Raw genomic sequence first — 11,051 nt, forward strand, 5'->3', positions numbered from 1 at the left:
GTGTTTCACTGGGCTTCTGAATCTAACAGGACTACCTCTATATTTTCATGCATGGAGCTTTAAACACTAACATATGTCAATCAAATGTCCTCTCCACCTCAATGTTATATGACTGGCAAGGAGACAGATGATTAAAAATCCCAACCCTCCTCTCTTCTGTCAGTGGATCTTGTCCTCTGGCTGCATCTAGACAGAACAGGCAGTATGTGCTGTGGGGTACCGCACAGCCCCGAAACTGCTGCTGTTCAGAACTGGGACCTGGCTGGGACACCTTGCAGCTTTTCTCTGGTCTTTCTTCCCACAGAAACCCAGGTGTGTGGGGAACACAGGGGTGGGAGGTGGGTTACCTGGATTGAGGAGGTACACCAGTATTGCCTTCCTATCTGCTTTTTCAACTGCAAATGCCTCCTAGTGAAGCTTTTTAAATGTTTTTTGTTTCTCTTGAGTGTGTTGTACCTAGCAAGCAGTAACAGGAAACAGCAATAATACCATTTTTAATGGATGGCCTGAGGATTCAGCAGAGATTGCTGTGTATTAATCAGCAGATGACATAAGGCATGGAAGGTATACAGTTATCTTGTGAAAGGCTGGATTTTTAAATGTAGTAGGAGCTTGACTGGTTGCAGAAAAGGACTAAAATCAATTGGATAACGAATATATGTCAAGTGCTACAGGATTAATCAAGTCCATAGACCCAGGTGGTGAGCATATGCTTGTCTGTTTTACTGGAGAGTGGATGCTGGAAACACTGAAGGACAGAGAAGATGAATCAGTGGTATCCTGCTGTCAGACATCAAGCAATTTTGTGAGCAGCAGAATTAACAGATCCTGGTGTCCTTTTAATTTATGTCTTGTATTTGATATCTCATTCTCTCATGTCTAGTAAAATGCAAATCTGTCTGATGTCTCTCACATTCAAAATGAGAACTCATAATCTCTCTGATGTGTGTGTTCTTCAGTTTTTGGTGCCTAATTAAGACTGCACTCAGGCTTTCTGCTTCCTATGGTGGGGTCTATCTCCTCTGTCCAGCCACCTATTTTCATGTAAACTTGTAGGAGCATTGTATCTTTGTGACTTCAGACTCTTAAAATTAGAAAATAGGCTCAAAAGCTATTAGCATGAAACAGGTAAGACTGAAAGACATGCAGCATGACTGCATAAACCTTTCTTAGGAAATCGGGCTAAAACTGCAAAAGATAGATTCACTAGTGCATTCAACAGGTGCTGTCCTGGCAAAAGAAAGCTCTCCTTTGGCAGTCTTGTCGCAGAAGACTATGTAGGGGATATCCAGGCCCCAAGTGTGAGCTGTCAGCACAGGAAAGCTGGCCATGTGTGCTACCTTTTGCACTGAGGACACATTTCCATCCAGCTCAGGAAGAAAGGCAAACTCTCATTCAACAGAAGGAGATTTTTTTGAGTGAACAAGCTATTCAAGTCTCCAGCAGGATACCATGAGACTAATACATTGCAGCCACACACAGCAATGTCCCCACACCCTCTCTGCCTAACAGAGCTCTTCAGTAGCAGTGTGGGAGTCACAGAATGGCTAAGAATGGTCAAAAATCTACAAAATGACTGGGCATGTTTTTTCCCATGGGCTGTCGATTCACCTGCAGAGAAGCTTGATTTCTGTTTTTCTAAAACTAGGAGATTGCAGTGGGGCAGTGTCTCACTGGGAGCTCTTAAAATCACTAGCTGTTTAAGAAGAAATACTGGTTGACAAGTACTTAACGATATATTTAAGTTCAGATACACGCTTAAGTGTTGCAGACTTGAGTAGGACTGAAGCATTTGCCTGTAGCATTCTAAATTGGAGCTGAAATAATACCTGTGTTTTATATTATACACAGATTATGTGATGGAAGTGTGCAAATAGCCAAGAACGAGAAACAAGTTTTCTGTCCCAAAAGTTTTACCACTTCTTTTAAGTAAAAGAATATATACTCCTCTGCTTTACTGTTTGCAATTCAAACATTGGTAGAAGTTTGGAAGGTTGAAGCTTTCAACAGGGAAATACTTAGAAGGCCAATATAACCTATCCAAATCTTATTTTGAAAGGACTCCAGGTATGAAAAGCATGAGATGTCTATAGTGTCTAATGACATACTGAGATATTTGCAACATTAGCCATGGAAAAATGACCTTGTCTAACATAAATAGCTGGAAGAACAAAATTCTAGTTGATCCCATGTGAAAAAATAGTAGACAAGTAGTATTTAATCACAGAGGAACAGGCTTTTTATCACTGAAATTAGCAGTGTGCTTATTTTCTATGGTAATGGCTTTTCTAGAATTTGGTCTTTGGTAATAAAATTACTGTTGTTTGTTTCCTAGTGAACATGAACAGTATCTGACATCATGTAAGCCTGCTTGTTCAGCAGTTTTCCTGAGCATACATTAAAATGCTTTCTTTTAAGAGGGCCTGATCTTGAAAAGATTTATACTTTTTACACTTCTCTTTACTGTAATTAGTAATGTAATTCATTTCACTTCAGTGAAATCTAGTTAAGTTAATGGAAAAATCTTTGTAGGCTTTGCTTTAATAGAAATTTTTCTTTTTTGTGGATTATTCCAACAGAATGTAGTGCTTTAAAAGTTAACAAAGTTTTCTATAGAAATTATCTATCATACCAGCATTTAGGAGAGTTTTATAACCCTTCCATTTACTCTTTTATCTATTCAATTTGAATGTTCTTAATAGAGATTTTTTTCTGTACTGCAGAGCTATATTTTAATTTCCAATTGCATATTGTATATATCATATTCTACAAGGTTTCCCAAAGAGACTGTATCCCTATATGTTTAAATATTCATCAAAGAGGAAGGGACTGAACCGCTTTCATTGCTCTTGCTGCAAGAGCCTCTGTATGAGGCATGACAGGTCTCTCATATGGCAACATTGCCTGTGGAAATTGTCTTCCTTGGCATGCAGTGATAGCTAGTGGATTTCAGGAGGCATAGTCAGACCTTCACTTTTCTAGACTCACCAACACTGCAGATGGTCCGCTCCAGTCCTGGACTACAGTGTTGCTAAGGCTGGGACTGCTGGGAGGGAGAATCACAGGGCAGTGTCCCTTGGCCACAGCTCTGGGATTCTCTCACAGAACCTATTGCTCGTGTACAGAAAGAGGCAGTAAGACAAGACCTAGCCGAAGTGTGAGGAGATACTGAGCAGGCCACAACTGCGGGGATTTGTAGACTCCCAGCACCCTCTGTAACCTTCCTCCCCGTCCACCCCAATCCTCACTATCAGCATCTCATCTTTCAACACCTCTTAGTCTCCAGCACTGGAGCTCTGAATGGTGCTGCCAAAATACCACTCCTTGGCCTCCAAACGCTCCATCAGCCTCCCTGGGCACAGCCACACTCTTCAGTGGTGTAGGTAACAGCCTCTGCCATTTTCATTCAACTAAACCACTTCACTGCAGGCACTCAGGATCCTAATGTTCCTCTGTTAAATGTTCCTCAGTCCTGGTACACAACAGGAATCTGTATCATGGACTGCTTCTCCTCAGACATGGAAGGAAATTGATATATACAGGAAAAGAAAGCCTCTCCTCTCTTTTCTTCCTTATATTTACCTGGAGCTGGGAGCTCTCTGAGGGTTTCAGACAAGGAAAGTTGCTTTCCTCCTGGGTGGGTTTCTCTGCCTGTCCATGTTGGACATGAGCACTGTGTTAGTCTCATCTCTTTGAAGGGCTCTTTAGCACAGAAATGCAGGACATTGAGGCATTGGAAACACTAACCTGAAGCTTGCACCACAGAAGCAGTGAGATTATAGAGTATATTTTCTTATTTTAAAATAACAAAGAGGAGTTTCTCCTCACAGGGAATAGAGGGTGGGGGAAAGAAGGAGGGTGTTTAAGTGCCAGGTGACAATGTCCATCACACTGCTCAGTGATGAAGCTAAGAAGACAAAAATAGACAAAGTGACCTCATGGCTTTCGGCAGCAATGCCTACGAGACAAAAGAGAGGCTTTAAAAGGCTTGTGGAGCTGATAGCAAAGGGCTTGGACACCTCAGAGTTTTGGTTCTGCTCCAGCAGGGAACTGCTTTGCTTCTCTCTCATTGCCTCTCTGTTTATGGGGAGTTGTGAATTAAACGGGCTTTGTGACATGCCCAGCTCTCCAGGTCTGGACTCTGCCTTCTCAAGCTTGGATCAGCCTTATGCAGGTACAGATGTCTCCTCTTTTCTATTTTTTATTTTATTTTATTTTATTTTATTTTATTTTATTTTATTTTATTTCATTTCATTTCATTTCATTTCATTTCATTTCATTTCATTTTCTTTTTTTTCTTTTCTTTTCTTTTCTTTTCTTTTCTTTTCTTTTCTTTTCTTTTCTTTTCTTTTCTTTTCTTTTCTTTTCTTTTCTTTTCTTTTCTTTTCTTTTCTTTTCTTTTCTTTTCTCTTTTCTTTTCTTTTCTTTTCTTTTCTTTTCTTTTCTTTTCTTTTCTTTTCTCTTCTCTTCTCTTCTCTTCTCTTCTCTTCTCTTCTCTTCTCTTCTCTTCTCTTCTCTTCTTTTTCTTCTCCTTTCCTTTCCTCTAATTTTCCTTCTCCTCTCCTTCCCTATTCTTTTGCCTGTTCTGATTTCACTCTTGCTCTTTACCTTCAGCAAGTAATCTCAGGAAGATTTCTCTTTCCCTTTCTTCTTAAACTGTTGTGGGAGATTGTAGCTTGAATACCATGATCATTTTTCTTTTGGGAGGATCGGTATAATTATTTATGTGCTTTAGCCTTTGATGAGGAGAGTAGGAAGAAGAGAAAAGGGAGGCGAGTAGCAGGTGCCAGAGGGCCATACTTGCCAGCTGCTTCAGAGCACAGGGCAGTTCAGAGCAACTTCCTAGGGAAGTTGTGTGTGGATGCTAATGCTGAGCCAGGGCCAAGAGTTGATGGAGACATAGCCAAGACTGTCTACTGTTATATTTTCTCTGACAGTATTTGCTAGCCCAGCGTTGATGGTACTCTACCAGCTTTCATGGTACTCTGCTGCTGGAAGGGGCTGCACAGACACTCACTTTGGATGGTGTAGCTCCCTAGCTGTTAGCTCCTGATGCCAGAAATCCTCCTGTGAGTCACTCAGGGCCCCCAGTTTACATATTCTGGACTTGATTAAGATTCTGTAGTGCTGCTCTTCCTCCTTGTAAATTGAGAAGCAAAATACAAGCCAGGTGAGGTGTAGTAGCTTGTAGCAAGAATGCTTGTAGCAAGAAAGAAATAGCTCTTATTTCCTCCATTGTGAACAACCCCCAGAGACACATGCATGCAGATTTCTAAGTGGAGTGGACAGACCTTCAGGGACTGTAGCTCGTTTGCATCATGAACGGTCTTTGAGGGCAAGTCTATGACTGCCTGAAGAGCAGTAAGTCTCCACAAAAACCTGGAAACTACTTCAGTCTTGGTTCAGCAACGTGGATACATTCTGTAAGGAAAGTTTTGCAGAGAGCCTTCCCTTTGCAAGTGCAAGTACAAATAGTGAGCCATTTTTTCAGCACTGATTTTGCTGTTTCCAATTTTCTGAGTGCAAAGGGGAGGAATGGATTGTGCATCCACCTGAGGTGATCTCAAACCGCCTAAGTCCCTTTGTTGAAATCCCAAAGCAGCAGCATGTGCTATGGAATGGCTGCAAACCTTGAGAAGAGTCTTTCCTTGTAATTATCTTAAGTTTCCTGGAAGGATGACTGCTCTGCAAATCAACACCTTATTTTCAGCATGGGGTGAGAAAGGGAAGCTCTTTCTGCTGTGATTACACTGGTGCAGTATGGAATGATGACATCTGCCACAATTGTGCAGCCTAGCCATGTTTGCGGGGGCATCTGCAGCCCTCAGGAAAACTAGTATCCTTCCTAGCTAAGCTCCTTGTCCCCCACTGCAGGTAACTTTGCCACATTAGCAGATCCCCATGGAATGAATGCTCTGTGGTAAAATGGTCAGAAGTGAGGTCCCGAGGGGACTGAGCAGCTTTCATCCTCTCCTGAGCTAACACCAACCCCCAGCACTGCCTGCAGCTCTCCTCTCCTCTCCTCTCCTCTCCTCTCCTCTCCTCTCCTCTCCTCTCCTCTCCTCTCCTCTCCTCTCCTCTCCTCTCCTCTCCTCTCCTCTCCTCTCCTCTCCTCTCCTCTCCTCTCCTCTCCTCTCCTCTCCTCTCCCTTCAGCAGGGCATAATTTTGTAGCTCTTTCTGGAGAATGACAGGGTTGGACAAGGTGCTACACAGTTTTTTGACAAATTATTAGATGCAGGCAGTGAATAGATGTTTCATCTGTCCTATCATGCTGGGAAAAAGACAATGGGAGTAAGGAAAAGGATGAAATGAAAGAAATCAAATTAGGCTATGGTTTGGGTATGTTCTTTTTTTTCTGTGCAAGGTTAGCGCTGGTTTCTGTCATTTGAACACTGATTCAAAGGGTGTCCTACCTTCCTTAGGGCAGCTGAGTTTGGTTTTACTATTGAATCTTGTTCAGCCCCTGCCTTCCCTGCACGCAGGGCAGAGAACACAACGTTCCTCCCTGGGGCTTTACTGACCGCTGGGCTGGCAGAACAGGCGGAAAATGATTATCCCACACTTTCATGCCAGTGTCCCAACAGGTGTTGGCTTTTCCAAGCAAGCCTGTCTAAGTGGATTCCTTCTGGCCTGGCTGATCAGTTGTGGAGGTCTGGGATTCTTGCTCAGGAGCAAATGCTCTTCTTCCTTGCTGGGCATGGGGCACAGGTAAGGGACTGCAGCAAGGGTGAAAACATGCCTCCTGCTGTTGCAGGGTCGCCTCAGAGAGCAGTGAACAGCCCTACACACAGTGCTGCTGCAAGACACTCTGACTCTGTAGCTGGCACTGCAGGGCCCAGAGCAGGAGCAGCCTGGCTGTGCCTGCAGAGCACCTCTCCCATTGCACACATGCATGGGTGCTAACAGTAGCAGTGGCTGCTTCCCAAACTCTCAGGGCCAGAGGGATTTCTTGCTCCTGGGAATGCTCCGTATGGTAGGAGGAAGGTCTACAAAAAGCAGGGCTCCACCCTCAGGTGATAAGTAAATGGTAAAAATTCCCAGGAGCAAGGGCATGCACTGTAAAAACGCTGTGTGATACAGCCTGGGACTCTTGGCCACATGGTGCAGAAATAGGAAGTCCCAGGTCTGACCAGGAAACAGAGACCGTCTGTCAGAGTGGGGAGAGTGCCGGCCCCACACCTGCATGGACTTCTATTGTGTGTTTGCAGGGAAAGAGAAAACTGCACCTGGGTTTCTATCAGCAGTTCCTAAAGACACTGTCAGCAAAGGTAGGAAATAAAAAGAAGGGCAGGGGGTGACAGTGTGTTTCCTCGTATGGGCACTAGAATACCTATAGCCATATCACTGTCCATCTTTGTCCACCCAGCCTCTTGCTGAGCTCTGAGTTTGCCTCTTTTTGTCTCTTGCAGAGCTCCACCGCCACGAGAGCATCCAAGAGAAGAACGTGAAAGAAGCCAAAACCAAGTGCAGAACCATTGCATCCCTGCTGACGGACGCACCTAACCCCCACTCCAAGGGGGTGCTGATGTTCAAGAAGCGCAGGCAAAGGGCTAAGAAGTATACATTGGTAAGCTTTGGGAGTGTCGACGAAGACCGCTCCTACGAGGAAGAAGACGGAGTTTTTCCAACTAGTGAGTCTGAATTTGATGAGGAAGGTTTCTCTGATGCCCGAAGCCTAACTAATCACTCAGACTGGGACAACGCTTACCTGGACATTGAAAAAGCCAAGTCTGACTCTGAACAGAAGGAAGAGAAGCAAAAAGGTTTGAGTGAGGCCTCAGGTAAAGGAGCACGATTATTTGAGCAGCAGAGGGAACGGGCTGGGAAGTACACAGTCGAGAAAGTCCCATCGCAGAAGAGCCCCCAGCTTGCCCCAGCTGCCCAGCCACTCCAGGGCAAGGTGAACGGAGATATGCCTGTGCCACAGAAGGCAGACAGCCTGCCCCTCAGCATCCACCTGGAAGGTGTGCAAGTGCCCAGCAAACAGCCAGCCACCCTCCCCGCTCAGCTCCTGGCTCCCCCTAGCCCCACTTTCTTCCCGCCTCCCCCAAGCACCCCCGACCCCTTCTCTGCAAGCACAACGAGCATGTTCAACAGGTCTGCACGGCCCTTTACTCCTGGCTTTTCTGGCCAACGCCCAGCAACATCCTCTGTCATCTTCAGGCCATCTGCACCCAAAAAGCCTAGTGAAAGTCTGGGTGGGCAAAGCACAGTGGTTCCCCCTTTCTCGTCTCTAGCTCCAGGAACACCTGCCAATGCACCAGTGCCAACACACCGCAGTCCAGTCAGCTCCTCCACATCTCTGTATATTCCTGCACCAGGAAGGCCAGCACCACCACTGGAGTCGCAGCCAGGAGGGGGAGGAAGTGCTCCAGAGACTAAGCCTTCTGCCAACACTGCCCGGACATCCACCACCTCTATCTTTCTGTCAACTCCCTCAAAGCCAGGAGGGGAGGTGGCCTCCACAGCATCCCAGCCACGAGTCCCTGGAACAGCCTCTTCTTCTTTGTATATTAGTCCAGCACCATCACAGCACATGGTAAGCAGTTCCCCCATGCCAAAGCAGCCTTCTCCTGCCGTCTCACCAGCAATGCCACGACCTCCTTCTGAGCCCTTGACCTCCAGGGAGCAGAGGATTGCCGTGCCGGCTCCCCGCACAGGCATCTTGCAGGAGGCTCGCCGGCGGGGCAACAAGAAACCCATGTTCAGTAAGATTGAGGAGAAGAAGAAGAATTCACCCAACCCCGAGCTCCTGTCTCTGGTGCAGAACCTGGATGAGAAGCCAAAAGGTGACCACCCCGGGGCAGGCTTTGAGTCTGGGCCTGAGGAGGACTTCCTCAGCCTGGGTGCTGAGGCCTGCAACTTCATGCAGTCCTCTGGCCGCAAGTTCAAGACCCCACCTCCAGTGGCTCCTAAGCCTCAGCAGCAAGATGCTGGACTGGTAAATGGGGCTCAGGACATGCCTCAGCTTAAAGGCAAGGGGGCAGAGCTCTTTGCCAAACGCCAGAGCCGCATGGACAAATTTGTGGTGGAGACAACACCGAAGCCAGAGTCCAAGCCCAGGACCCCCTCTCCTTCCCCTTCTCTACCCTCATCCTGGAAATATTCACCCAACATCCGGGCTCCCCCTCCAATAGCTTACAACCCAATGCATTCCCCTTTCTATCCCCTGGCAGCCAGCAAATCTCAAGCTAGCAAAGCAGAGAGCAAAGTGAAAAAGGCACCTGTCCAGAAATCAGGGATCAAGGTCATTGATTTAATGCGCCACCAGCCCTATCAATTAAAGTCAGCCATGTTCTGTTTTGGGGATCCCCCAAGCCCCAGCATTCAGGAGTCTCCTGGTCAGCCAGCCCTGCAGGCTAGCTCATCCTTCACGGCAGCCAAGCAGGTCCCTGTGAAAACAGCCAAGACCCAGGAGATTCGTCGCTTCTCCACTCCAGCTCCCATGCCAGCCTCAAGCAGCCTGGCACCCACTGTGCTTGTGCCCCGCTCGGCCACCACGTTGGATGAGCCAGTGTGGAGAACAGAAATGGCCTCTTCTGCCCCCACTACACCGGCGCCCTTCCAGGTGGAGCTCAGCCAGACCCCTAAGCCATACCAGAGCTCCCCAGAGCCTGGTCAGACGGGCCAGAGGCCTTCCCCAAACCCAGCCTCGGCCTCTCGGTTTCAGGTGGCCAGGCCCAAATTCTCAGCAGCAAGAACGGGGATGCAGGCCAATGTGTGGAGGCCGAGCTTTGGCCATCACTGAGGCAGACACCCCTCCCATCCCGTCCGTGGCGCCGCAGAGGTAGTGCTTGTTTTGTCTTTCATGTCAGCTCAGTACATTGGGATGAGTGACACAAAATGAAGAAAAGAGAAAAAAAAAATTATGCCCCTTCTGCACCACCCTCTTCCCCAGCCTCCCCTTGGTCTCAGATGGGCAGCTTCATGGCAAGGCTTACTGACTGTGGCTACAGCAGGAGGAAGAATGTGGAGAGAGGGCACATGCATGGTACACAGAGACTGGGAGCTTGCACGCAGCAGCCAAACCCACCTCTGGAGGGGGTGAATGGCAGGGGCTGTCTCACATGAGGACATGTAGGCGGTAGTTGCTTTCCTTTCCCAAGGGCTTTGGAGTCACCCCTGAATGGAGGGAGATTGGGGGGCAAGAGCTTTCCAGGAAGAAAGGGTCAGAGGTGGGATTACAGTACAGAAGCCCTAGCTTCCCCATTAGACTGCTTTTCTCTGAGCCTGTCCATCTGTACACACGCACCTGTGTGTGCACACACACATGCACACAGCAGCACTCAGCGGGAAGTGAAAGTAGAAGTGGGTCACTTCTTGGACACTTCTCCCAGACTACCCTCTGGAGGGGCATGGGAAAGGAGGCGAGAGAGCAGAGTGAGCAGGGGTGTTTACACATGCATGCATGGGCAGCGTGCCCTGCACAGGAGGGTGGCCATGTGTGCCCGTTCGTCCAGTCACCAGGGCTAGGAGTAAACAGGAGAGTCATCCTAGCTGGTGCTAAACATGGCTATTAGGTCTGGGAGCAGTTTGCTGAAGAGGGGCATTGAATGGACTTGATGGGGCTATCACAAGCTGGAGGAACTGCAGAAGCAAGTATCAATTTTTGAGGATACACAAAGTCAAAGCTAAGCTCAGGCAGCGACTGGTTGGCGCAAGGAAGGTCCTGCAGCATTAGTCCCACTGGAACAGGATACAGATGCTTTAAGTACAAAGGCGGATTGTGTGAGAGAAGGTACAGTTGGCTTTAGAAGGAGACGGGATTGAATATGCATTTGCACATCATCTTTTTGTTTAGTTTAGGACAGAAGTGTGGCTAGATTGGCAATGGGTCATGACATAAAACTTGCTGAAAACTCTGTGATGAGCTGGAAAACAGAGCCCCTTTACAGATGCTCTCAGTGTGGAAGTGGAGGACAGGGAAACAGAAAGTCACAAGTAGAATTTCATACTAAGTGATTTAAGTATCCTTGGGGTCTATTTGGTAAGAACTGAAGTGCTCTGAGAGTCCCAGAGGATCTGCACTCTCACACACACAGAGCTCAGT

The 11,051-nt window shown here is 47.2% G+C and overlaps 1 protein-coding gene across 1 annotated transcript in view; it reads left to right on the top strand.

Moving 5' to 3' along the window:
• SYNPO2L (synaptopodin 2 like) overlaps window positions 1–10,137 on the top strand; it is a 38,047-nt gene extending 27,910 nt beyond the window's left edge. The window contains exon 4 of the mRNA XM_072870226.1: window positions 7,411–10,137. Coding sequence (XP_072726327.1) covers window positions 7,411–9,749 — 2,339 coding nt within the window. The 3' untranslated portion in view covers window positions 9,750–10,137. The remainder of the gene's footprint in view (window positions 1–7,410) is intronic.
• The last annotated feature ends 914 nt before the right edge of the window (window positions 10,138–11,051 follow it).

Source organism: Ciconia boyciana, chromosome 8 (genome assembly GCF_034638445.1).
Source record: "Ciconia boyciana chromosome 8, ASM3463844v1, whole genome shotgun sequence".
NCBI lineage: Eukaryota > Metazoa > Chordata > Aves > Ciconiiformes > Ciconiidae > Ciconia > Ciconia boyciana.